This window comes from Populus nigra, chromosome 1 (assembly GCF_951802175.1).
Source record: "Populus nigra chromosome 1, ddPopNigr1.1, whole genome shotgun sequence".
NCBI lineage: Eukaryota > Viridiplantae > Streptophyta > Magnoliopsida > Malpighiales > Salicaceae > Populus > Populus nigra.
In genome coordinates, this window is record NC_084852.1 from 37,766,632 (window position 1) to 37,779,491 (window position 12,860).

The 12,860-nt window shown below is 32.1% G+C and overlaps 2 protein-coding genes across 3 annotated transcripts; both read right to left on the reverse strand.

Moving 5' to 3' along the window:
* Positions 1 to 1,657: 1,657 nt before the first annotated feature.
* Positions 1,658 to 5,823, reverse strand: LOC133700372 (ribose-phosphate pyrophosphokinase 1-like). Its single transcript, XM_062123880.1, has 8 exons — positions 5,546 to 5,823; positions 4,690 to 4,863; positions 4,043 to 4,291; positions 3,484 to 3,627; positions 3,234 to 3,401; positions 2,760 to 2,829; positions 2,511 to 2,592; positions 1,658 to 2,038 (listed from the first exon to the last, which is right to left on the reverse strand). Exons 1-8 carry the CDS (start codon positions 5,690 to 5,692, stop codon positions 1,858 to 1,860), a joined length of 1,215 nt encoding a protein of 404 aa, XP_061979864.1. The 5' UTR covers positions 5,693 to 5,823; the 3' UTR covers positions 1,658 to 1,857.
* Positions 5,824 to 7,429: 1,606 nt separating this feature from the next.
* On the reverse strand, positions 7,430 to 10,680 carry LOC133693980 (tobamovirus multiplication protein 2B). 2 transcript variants are annotated; one of them, XM_062115377.1, is made up of 5 exons: positions 10,471 to 10,680; positions 8,920 to 8,985; positions 8,737 to 8,801; positions 7,951 to 8,067; positions 7,430 to 7,824 (listed from the first exon to the last, which is right to left on the reverse strand). In XM_062115377.1, the coding sequence occupies exons 1-5, from the start codon at positions 10,651 to 10,653 to the stop codon at positions 7,752 to 7,754; spliced, it is 504 nt and encodes a 167-aa protein (XP_061971361.1). In that variant the 5' UTR covers positions 10,654 to 10,680; the 3' UTR covers positions 7,430 to 7,751. The 2 variants fall into 2 exon arrangements, with proteins under 2 accessions (XP_061971361.1, XP_061971369.1); XM_062115385.1 differs by having other exon boundaries at positions 7,977 to 8,067; positions 10,471 to 10,679.
* Positions 10,681 to 12,860: the final 2,180 nt, after the last annotated feature.

Genomic DNA, 12,860 nt, shown 5'->3' on the forward strand with positions numbered 1-12,860 from the left:
CCATGAATTTGTGACATGTTTGTGCGTTGTTGTAGACTTATAAAAAAAAAAGTATAAAAAAATTATACGGAGAAAGAGTGTTACAATCTACAATGTTTTCAAGAAAAAACTACAAAAATAATTTTAGAAAAAAAACATAAAAAAAACAAAATGAAAAAAATCATGCAGGGAAACACTGTAGCAATCTATAGTGTTTCATGTGGAAATATACAATTATAATTCTCAACCAGCTCAAAATTAAAAAAATAAAATTGACAAAGACAATTTTAAAATACTCATAATAAAAAAAATATGTGGGGAATGACCGTAGTAATCCACAATGTTTATTTTTTAAAAAATACAAAGCAAAATTCTCAACTAGCTTAATATTAGAAAAATAGAAGCAACAAAGACAATTTTGAAAAAATTAATATAAAAAAAATTATAAAAAGAAAAAAAAAAGAAAAAAGAAAAAAGATCCATGTAGAGAAACACTATAGCAATTTATAATGTTTTGTGAGGAAAATTACAGTTGTAATTCTTAACCAACTCAAATATTAAAAAAATAAAATCAACAAGGATAATTTTGAAGAAAATCATAAAAAAACATAAAAATCATATGAGGAAATATTGTAGCAATCCAAAATATTTTAAAGAAAAAAACTACAAAGCTAAATTATTAACCATCTAAATATTAAAAAAAATAAATTTAACAAATATAATTTAAAAAAAAACATTTGGAAAAACACTATAGCAAAGCAAAAATTATGCAAAAATTATGTGGAGAAACAATGTAACAATCGACAATGTTTAAAAAAAATTATAAAACTAAATTCTCAACCAGTTTAAAAGTAAAAATAAAATAAAATTGACAAAGATAATTTTAAAAATAAAAAAAATAATTTTGATAAAAAAAAAAAAAAAACCATGTGAAGAAAGTTAGAGTACTTTCTCATGTGTTTTAGAGTATTATTAATAAATATATACAATAGTCTCAAATTATCAAGTTTTTTTTTTATAAAACAATGCAGGAAATATATAGAATTAAAGTGATAAAATAAGAATGGATATGTAGATTTGGGATTAAATTTAGGTTTCCCCAAATGGAACCCATTAGTTTATTTGCTTTGGCTTCATCCACAATAAAATAGGAATGACACCAATAACATGTTAAATATGGGATGGATTATGTATTTTTATATATTGGGCCGTTTTATGTTCATGGCCTCTCTCCTCTTTCATCATATTTCGGATGCTAATGCTATTACGAACAAAAATACTAAAAGCATTAAAAGCACCTAAAAGAAATAGAAGAAAATTAAAAAAACCTTAAAAAAAAAACCCATGCCCATGAAATGTTGCATATAAAACATACTCCCAATTTATATTAGATGCAAACATCCATAAAACTAGAAGCATGGAATAGACTTGGTTGCTTATCCTGGATTTTTTCTTCCTGTAATCCTTTCAAACCATTTTTTTGCCCAAAACCCAGCAACTCTAAGAATTTCTTAGCAGAAGCCCACGGAATTATGCATTCTTTTTATTGAATCCCAGTTGACATGGACAAGTTTTTTAACGACCAAAAACAATAAATACATTCACAAATTCATGAAAAGAGTACAGCTAGAAGACCTGAATAAATCCAAATATATGTTAGAAGGCTTAAGAACAAGAATTAGCCAAAATCTATGTATTTATTAAATGAGACTAATGTAGAGGTTCGTATGCACGACAACCAAAATTTTGCCTGCAAACATCATAAAAAATACACATCCCATGTATTGATTTTCTTGTACTCTGAAAGATTTTATCGCCATCTTGCCAGGGAATCCCTGTTTGAACTAAAAGGGTCTACCAACAATGGATATTCCTTCGCTATTGAAAAATGCTACTTACAGAACAGTCATCATGAACACGCCAAATTGTCTCGCCCAACAGACTTGCTACAGAAAGCACAGTCAACTGGGGGAAGTGGTTCTTCTCCGCCACTGGAATTGTGTTTGTAATGATCACCTCTTGAAACAGGCCACTCGACAACCTCTCAATTGCAGGAGGACTTCCAAGAAAAAGGGTAAAAATGTCAACACAAATATGAATGAGATGGTCAGTGTAGATAGTGAGTTCCGACTTTCCAAAACCACATAGAGCCATGCCGGAAACCACATTGTAAAAACTAATGTGATTTTTTGAAAATACAGGATGCTAAGTCCATACAAATCCAGAACTTTGAGCTGGAAAATCAAAATGTTTTCTGGCAAGTTCACATCTTGAAATAAAATGCTGCAAGGCACACAGAAAAGGAAGAGGAAAAAACACTGCTGTCTTGAACATTTCACTTGGGACATTAAACTAACAGTACCTATCTAGTGGATTGAACATTTTGTACTTAATGAACAGTCATAAATTTATGCTTATGATACGTTTCTCTAGGTAAACCAAGAAACTGCACTTGGTTATATGTGGGAAAAGTAGAAATTATTATACACACCATGAAGAAGTTAATCAGATACTGTAAATGAAATGAGTACCTGAAAACAGCATGAGTGCAGCATGCATAAACTTCTCTGGCCCCCTCTTCATGTAAGAGAGCCGCTCCTTTTGCAATTGTACCTACAGCGTATAATCAATTGTTTTGGTTAAATATTAATAAATTTTAAAAGGAATTGGATACAATCATCTACAAAAACTTTTTTTGAAAAATCACCAAATCATAAACCAAGTAAAATTGCACTTATCCCCTTTGTCTTGGATTGGAATTTGACATCAAGATTACTCACCAGCAGTGTCAATCATGTCATCTACCATAACTGCAACCTTTCCTTTGACGTCACCGATAAGGTTCATAACCTGCAGCATCAGATTAATCATAGTTCTGAGATTGTGAAGAAGATAACAAACCAGAAAAAATAATGAAACAGAGGGAACTTCCCTTACTAGTTATTGCGCTTAAACAAAAGAATCTAAACTCTACAATAGGCCACACTCAATATCTGCTAATGAAATTGGCATTTAAAAGAGAAGCATGTACATGCAGTAAGAAAATGTCATAGCTAATAAGAGAAGTAGCAGAATTAATAGATAGTCTTTCAAGTGAGATAGCGAAGTTGAAAACTTTATTTGGATGCAAAGATAATAATAATAATAATAAAAAAAAAAAAATAAACAGCTTACCTAATAGTGCAGTGCAGGAATCAAGATATAAATAAAGAAAATACTGTCAGCACTCAGCAGTGACTTGGTCAGGAGATTACCTCAGCAACATTGTGTCCATGACGCCTTTTGTCCACTATAGCTAAAGGAGCATCCGACAGTTTTTTTGCAAAAGCCCGTGCTCTTGCAACTCCACCAACATCAGGTGAAACCACTACCAAATCACTGGTATAAATTGTCTTGCTAGCAAGATAATCCAGAATCACAGGCTAGAGTCACAGAAGAAGTAGTGAAAAAGAAGTTGGTGAAAATTTGGATAAGGTCAACAACTAAAAACTATAGAGTAATTACCTGACCATACACATGGTCCACAGGAATATCGAAGTAACCCATAGATTGCCCTGAATGAAGATCACAGGCAAGAATGCGGTTTGCACCTGCTTCTGTGATAAGGTTTGCAACAAGTTTGGCTGCAATGGATTCACGACCTTGAGTCTGCCCAAAAAAAAAAAAAGGTAAATGCATACACAAGAAGAATATCATAGTTTAATTCTTACATAGTCATGATAAAACAATTAAAGGCACCAATCATACCAAATGTTGCCTACAACCAAATTCAAACTGTATTGAAGTAGAGCACAAAGATGAAACAGATGTGTTCGAAACCTAAACCCATCCTTGAGATAATGATGTTCCATTTTATATAGACAACTTATCTAGCATCGATTTTTTCTTCTTGAAAGAAAGGCAATTGAAGTACTTACTCATCTAACCAGGTTGATGCATTACTGGTGTGAACACTTAAATAGCAGCCCGTCAAATAGTTAATTTACATGACCAAGCTTTTGCGAGAATTCCTGGTAATGATTGGAAATATTGCTCTCTATGTAAACCAAACCATAAAACTTGCCTTTCGATCTGCTCTGGCATATCCAAAGTATGGGATCACAGCAGTGATGTTCTTGGCTGATGCTCTCCGACAAGCATCAATCATTATCAGAAGTTCCATGAGATTCTCATTTGCTGGAGGACAGGTGGGCTGCAGTAGAAAAACATCGCATCCTCTAACACTCTCTTGCAGCTGAACATATATTTCCCCATCTGCAAATCGCTTTATGTTGATCTTTCCCAGTTCTAGGCCCATATACCTAGCAATTTCCTGGGGACGAATGACAAACCGTTACCAGGTAGGAATTCCAATCGCATAGAAAACCATGTCACTTAAGAAATATATTTTTTCAGAGTTTCTCAGAGTATCTAACCAAACCACACATCAAATAACACCAAAAAGAATCTCAATTTGATTTTGGAGAATAATCTTTTAATCAAAGGCAAAGAGGGAAGTGACAGCTTTACACGTGAAGAACTAAATCCAATGAACATCTTACAAGATTCCAGCACAGGGAGTAGCATTTATTACGATTTATAACATGATGAGATTTTTATACAAGCAAAGTCTTAGTATTCCACCAGTTTTACTAACAGAAGTAACCACCAATAATAAAGCAATATAAATATAATTCTTCTGTGCATGACTATCTAGAACTAAATAGCTACCTGAGATAGAGAAGGATTTGCTGTGCCAGAAAACAACTTCAGCCTGATATTATTTCTGCTAACAGTTTTCTCCACTCGATCAGATTCCAAGAACTTAGGCAAGGTCCGATCGTTAAGGACAGGAATAGTAGGCTTCCCGTTCCCAAAATTCAATGGTTGAGAAATATCGCATTTCTGGCACAATAATAAATAACTTAGAATCAGTAAGAAACACAACTTCGCAACTCCTTTGTCATCCTCCACAAAGACACTTTACATGCACATTTGCTACAAAGCTACTACCATAAAACATAATTTAGTTCCCATCTCCTAGTGCTCTGTCTGCAGAAAGCAATAAGAAATCAATATGAGCTATGTATAGCTACGGATTTACCCTTTCCCTTTTTCCCCCTTATCCATTAATGGAGCTAGTTTTCACGAAATATCTAAAAGAAACAGGGCCCAAATTCAATTATTAAATTAGAAAAAAAATAAACAAAAAACAGGCGAAAAATTAAACACGTGCAAAAAAACAAATAAAATAGTATCATTATGAATTTCAACAGGATGAAACGGTCTCTCTCTGTTTCATTAATTTTACCAGCTAAGAGGATGGCAATGGGTGCTCACTGATCGCCTTTTTGCTATATATGTACCCTACCAACTACCCATGAAATAAAAAGATTTAGATATACTTATTTTATCAATACAGTTTCGAGCATCCATTATAGGAATACTGTTTATTATTCATTGAAACATAAAGCATGTATATATTATATTTAATTAAAAAATAGATAGGTTTTATATATGCATATACAAACACTTAAGAAAATAGAAAACAAAAGAGTGATGTTTTTTTATTATTATCTGCGCTTACAATGGTGTTCCTAGGAGAAATCCGAGTGCGAGGGCCATTGAAACTCAAACTTATATGTGCAAAAGAGCAACGAGACAGAGACGAGGAGGACATAAAAAACGAGGCCGTTTGGGTAGGAGATGATTGCACAGCCAATGAAGAAGCCATTTTCTTTTGTTTTCACAATCTAGGGGTTAGGGATTGGCTTAGCTTTTATTTGACAAAATAATTTAGAATGGCGAAGGGGGGGAGAACGCCCTTTGAAATAGATGGAGGAGGGGGGCTGTCTTTCTCACTTCCATCCCGTGTTGACTTTATTTGCTATTTAATTTAATTTAATTTATAGCAAGAAGGTAGAGAGGCGACAGATTCACAAGCGTAAACGACACCCCGGTTTTTCCTTGCTTATGTATACATGTCTGTATTTAAAATTAATTGAACCTGGACTTTCGAAATAATCATGATTCATTTATTACGATTATTATAATGTCAAAAATGGTTGCCGAACGTGGATTTCGGAGGGGGTGAGTCAGTGAGTCAAAATCATAGAGTGGGAAAAGGTTAATGCTGCCACGTGTGAAGGGGACAAAATCGAAGAGGAGTACTGTGACAAAACGTTATTAACGTGGAAAGTTAGGGAGCCAATTAATGATCAGTTTTATGAAATTCAATTTAACGTTATAGTCACCGAGTGTTAAGTGAAAAGAAAGAAACTCGCACAAAAATAGAAGGAGAAAGAAACCGGTCGGTCGGGCACATTCCGCCTATAAAAAAATAAAAAATAAAAAACTAATCCTCATGCCAAAGAATTTTTCTTGCATAAAAAAGTTTTATGGAATTGATTTGATTTTTTCATCCTGCTAGTATAAAAGGATTATAGCTCAGATATTTTTTTTATTTGATTTAATAAAATTCCAACCATGTTTTTTAAATATGTTTATAATTGAAAATAAATTTTAAAAATTCAAAAACTCCAACAATAATTTTTTACTCATAAGTTCGTGCGCCTGCCAGAAAAAAAATTAAAAAAAAACTAAACACGACAACATAACATTGCATGTCCACGTGGTTTTAATCTTTTTAGATTTTAACGTTTCAAAAGTATTTTAAAAAAAATTTAAATTTTTTATTTACTTTAAATTAATATTTTTTAGTATTTTCAAATCATTTTATATGTTGATGTCAAAAATAATTTTTTTAAAAAAAAATTATTTTGATGCATTTCCAAATAAAAAACTCTTTGAAAAATAACTGCAACTACACTTCCAAGGTATTATGCGATCTGAAGCCTGATTTTTTCTTTTTACATTACCTTTATTTTTAAAAATCTAAGAATGAAATCCACTATAAATAAAATAATCAAGATGATATTTAAACTACTATCTAATTTCTCCATTGTTTTCAAATAAAATTATAGCTTTTATGATAATGTTAACAATTACTTTATAAACCTAATATGATTTAAAAAATATGCTCATAAATAGGCATTAAAAATAAAATATTTATTGTCATTTTTATTATAAGATTTGTCCATAATTATGAGAAAAAGATCCATTGATCATAAGTTTCGTTCTATCTTCTTCTTCTTCTTTTGTATCTGTTTTTTTCTTTAAATCAGATCCAAGAAGAAAGTTTTCCAGCGCGTCGAATGCACTTGGTTCAAGAAATAAATAATTAAAACAAATATCCTCAACTTGCCCAGTTAAAATCATCTGAAAAAAACGCACAAAGCAAAGTCCTTGTCTCCTTGGATGCATATAAGGCCTGTTTTGTCACAGAAAACACAAGGAAGCATGGAGACAGAAGGATTGCTTAGGTATCATACCAGAGAGTATTAGCAGTTTGCACTCTTCTGCTGGGGTGGGTGTTTGAAAGAGAGAACTAAATCAACGGCTAGAAAATAGATGACCACTAGAACTTTCAACTTTCAATGTAAAACGTGTTCCCCCGACCCTAGGAAAAATCAAAGACACGGACATGTTCTTGGTTTCCTCCAAGTACATAGGGTATGGAATATTTTTTTTGCGTCAAAAGCGTGCTTCAGATGCTTGGGGACGTTGACATGGGAATAATAATAATGACATGTAATGTGCTGTAGACTACGAAGTGGGGCATATTTAATGTACCGCAAGGCTGAAAGCATGGACACCGTGTATTAAGACCTTATAGCTATCTCCGAGCTTGGGACTTTGAAGGCTGGCCAGCCATGATCTGATGACTAGTACTGTTAAGCTTCTGAATGACGGTGAAAGTTTAGTCCATTAACCTGCCTCCGGAGGTTGACTTGACGGCTCAGATTCCTGAGAGAGGGGAAGGAAATTGAGATGAAAACATGTTACTAGCAGTTTAGACATTCAAAGCAGTCATCAATTAAACATAGTAGTAGATGGGCTATTAATTAGCAAATTGCAAAAGGAATCACACACAGCCACAAAAATGAGGGGGTTTGTACTTGTTGAGAGAACTGAGCTTGGGATAGAGTATTAAGCTGGCAGCTCTCCATGTTTGCAAGTAACTGGATTGCAGTTCTCAGATGAGGAACACTGCAAAATTGATACTTAAATCAGCTAACGGAACAGGAAAAATTAAGAAAAAAAAACAAATATCCTCAAGTTGATTGTAATGGTCCTAATGGATGGATTCAGATGATCTCTATTTATAGGAGGAAAGGAAACGGTTACAAATTATTAACATGAAATGACATCAGCAATCCAAAACATCCAGAGAATAGCTACATTATTATCATTATGTTGCCTTAAAATATATGCAAAAGAAAATGGTTTTGAGCTCAACTTGATAGAACTTCAAAATTGCCTTCACTATATCAAAGAACCCTATCACTCAATGAGTTTCCAATCGTTTCTCTTTTTAAATTCCAAAGTTTACAATTTTAGCTATCATGTCATATTTATAGCATCAAAGACTTCACATAGCCAGACCCAAGCAGGAAATAAAGCATTGTTGAGTTGCTCAGATGGTTGTGTGTCCTGTATGCATCGACCAATCCTCATGGATAAAATTTCAACTACCAAACGCATTCAGTTACATGCTAAACACTTACAATTTACAGTTGCAGAGTTTCAGTGACACGTATAAAAAAGTTGAAGATGCAATGGACAATCAAACAAAGCAAATTAATGTATGGGCGCTATCTGCTGTTTTTATAAGGACACAGACGAATCTAGTGTGCCGAAAGAATTTATGAACTCAACCTTTGTAATCCACTATCCATATGTGCATCCAGGGATGAGATCACCTTAGGCATTTGGTCTAAAACCTTCAACAAATGAGGGGTAAGAAAACAGATAATTCAACTATAGAGAAAACAATGAGAAGAGGAATGAATTCTTTGACTTTTCCTACACAAGTTCACATTTATTGACAGAAATACATACTTGTCCAGTGTTCTTGATTGTAGAGGCTTTTGCCAGAAGGTTCTTTGGGAGCTTCATTAGTTTGGCCTGCAAATGACAAAAGAGATACAAGTTTATGCATGTTGATACAGATAATAAATATAACTAATTAGATTCTACTATCCATCTTCAACAATTAAATCATATGAGATAATCTTTGCTGACTGACAAGAAAAAATCTAAACACAATTTGCAACTACAGTTATCATGTACTGGATTAGAGAAAGAGGGCTGCATATTTCATAAAATACAGAAGTCAACAAAGTAAGTTTGAAGAATAAGTGAATCCAACTCCCTCGAACAAGCCTTCACTTACTCTCAACAGAATGGGAAATACCAATACCCACTTATATGAACACTGTTTTCGAAGCCTCAACACCAGCTATGACGAGGCACCATGACTAAATTGAAAACCCAGTTTCTTGAAACTCTTTCACAAAACAAATCCACGTGTCAAATAGAAGGGCAGACTATTAAATGTTATATGCAAATTCTGGAGTACTTTTAAAACTTCACAACTGCTTCTTCTCAAACAAAGAAAGGTAACTGGGCTTTTATGAATGGACTAAATAACATTGTAGCCTACATCAAGAAGTTCTTCATAAAGACATTCATCATATAATTTTAACCAAAGACTTCTTTTTCCACTGTCATTAGCTGATCTTTCTTTTCGTAAACTATGTTACAGATATTTAAATCTTTAGCTCATGTCAACTTCAGTGTTTACACTCTTTCACATTCAAGGCTTCCGAACACACTTTATAAAATGTTATCAAATTTGAATGTAATCAGCAAAATAGAACCTGAGTTACTTTCTCTTAAAGTTCATCTTAAACATTTTCTCTGTTTGCATGAAGCAGAATTCTGAAAGTACTAAGCACAGTTAAGCGCTAAGGACTATTCTCATTTATTTGAAATTCCCCTCTCCTCACCATTTTTCGAGTACACACAAGCAATCCTATACATTTTTCTATTCAACCCACTTCCTCCCAGCACAGAGAGCCTAAAAATGCAGTATTTGGCTTCCCATCCAAATCTAGAAAAGCCCATTCCACCATTGCTCTTATCTATCCCGCCAAGCCAATGCTCACATGTAATTCCTAACAAAACGTAAGAAAATTACACTAATAACCCCATAAAATTTTCTTCTTCATAATCACATAGATTACATAAATACACATTCACCGGTCTATCAATTTTTGACAAAATAGTCCTACATGAACATAACCAAAAACCCTCAAAACTGAGTGTTTAATAAAAAACTGAACAAGGCCAATTTGCACAGTGCTCATCAATATCATTAAATTTCAATATATTGTCTTAAAATCAAACCTCCATGACTTCTATCACGCTAACACAGAGACCAAGCAAAGTTCATAAGGTATTAAAACGCTCCAGCCAGCTGCAGGAATCTTAATAAGCATGTATAATAGTTGACAGAAATTGATTCAAGAAAAAAGAAGAGGGGGGGGGGGGGGCACAATAAGCATCGAGAATCTTAATAAGCATGTATGAAGGGAAAGATGGAGGAACCTGGGAAGGAGAGGATTGTTGCATAAGGTGAAGGAGATTGGAGGTCGATTGTACAGCTTGAGAAATCTGATCAGCCACTACTGACTTTGCTGTGCCTTCTCTTGCGCTTGCACTTCCACCTGATGACGCTGATCTTTCAATTGCTCTCTCCATTCGCTTTGCTTCTCCAAGGACAGAAGACATCAATCACTTCCCTTCGAGCATTGTTCTATACTTGATTGTTTTTATTCTTACTAACATTGTGGGCCAGACCAGGCCCAGTATGAGACCAGGCCCTATCAAGTATTACTGTAGCAGCACCATTAAATTCCAAGAGATTCTAGTTCTAATATTGTCATCACATAAATTCTTGTTGTATTTTTACTCCGTTTATAATATATTCTTCTCTTAGAAATTTCATTTTCTATACATATTAATTTGCGATGACAACTAAATGTAACGAGTAACATTCGAGTTTGGAACTATAAATTTAATACTCCAAATAATTGAAACTAGTAATATCTTATGTAGAGGCAATCATCAAGGCAAATCTGAATGCTCTTATGTTTTTAGAAAATTAAAAACCATTCTAAAAAAAAAAGATGAAATCTTATGTTTACTAACTAGATTTTTTTATTTGCGCTGCAGTGCGATGCGAGACGAGTTATTTTTTTTCTAATATAAAAAAATTAAAACAGTAATAATCTGAATGAATCCAAGTTAACTTAATTAACTAGTGATCGGGATAACTTCAAAGAAAGAAAAGAGAAAAAAATAAAAAGTTCAGGATCTAATAATATAATGTCAAATGATGAAATAAAAAAATAAAAAAAATTGAAAGAAAAAAACAAAAGAAGAAAAGGAAAAAAAACAATAATCAAGAGAATGAGTACCATATTTGATATATAAACAAAACAAAACAAAATCAAATGGAAATGGATGAAACAAAAAAAAAAGAATTTAAAAAAGAATCTTAAACAAGAAAGACTAGTAAAAAAAATATCATAATTGAATATTTTTCTCCACTATTTTTTTTATCAAAATAATACCATTTTTTACTTTTTAGCTGAATAAAAAAATCAAGCAATTAGCTAGGGGAAAATCATGTCAACACCCGTTGATTTTTCTTTTACCATTATTTTTTTTATCAAAATAATATTATCTTTACTTTCTGCACAATAAAAAAATCTGATTGACCTCAGTAACCCCGATCATTCGATCTAACTTGTGACCCGAAACATAACGGGGGTCGATTTCCGAGCCGAGTTTTAAAAGCATGATAAAAAATAAACAATAAATATGATAAGAAAATTCAATGAAATTAAACAATTAGAGATGGAATTGCTAAAAAAAAACAATCAATCAAGAAAAAAAACTCAAAATAAAAGAAATTGCAATCATAAGAATAAGAATTAAATTCAACAAAAAAAAATTAAAACTAAATGATTAGGGATGAAATCAAAAAAAATAAAATTCAATTGAAAAAAGAAGATTGAAAACAAAATAAATAGGAATCAAAATATATAGAAATATAAAATTAACCTTGAATGTTTATTTAATTATTTGGTTTTTTAAGAGAAATATCAGTTATTTTACTATGAGGTTTTATTTGCATTTGTAATGAGAAAAGGAAAAAAGATAGTGCGTATTTATTGTTTAATTTATTTAAAAGGATATAAGCTAAAAAAACCCATTAATTGTTTAATTTTCACAACGTCAAACACTTACCCTTCTTTTCGTACGTATTTATCTTTTATTACCAAAACATTAAATTGTTTTGATGGTTTGAAAAGTTGATTACCTTCACTTTCAATAAAATTATGATACAGACCGTAAAAGGATTCCATCAAAATCTTTAATGAGTGTTTAGCAGCATATGAATTGTAGGAGGTGTCGTTAATTTTGTTTTTCTAAGATTTATATATATAAAAAAAAACATGTATTTTTTATTTTTATAAAATATAATTTATGCTTTAAAAAATAATATTTTTTTAAAAAAAAAACTACCCAGCTCTGAAGTTGTTATCTTATCAATGCCTTTGTGGAGGAGCAATATTATCATATTCTCTGCACAAATCACCGGGATTGGTACATTGATTTTATCCGGATTCAAGCTTTCCACCGTATACATTGATTTTATCTTTAGTACTTTCTATTAATTGTGAAGCTTGTCGAAAATGGTGTAATGATATACTTTTATTTGATTAATTATTTATGTTAAAGATTTAGTATTGCATGTTTATAATTTTTTTCATCTATTATGTTTTTAATTAATCTCCACATTTAAAAAAAAATATAAGATTAATTTTATTATTGCATTGTGATTTCACTTGCAAAAATAGTTTGTGATCTCAATTTTACCTCCAAGATATTGTTGCATGCATTAACGTTATAGTCATCTAGTGTCAAAC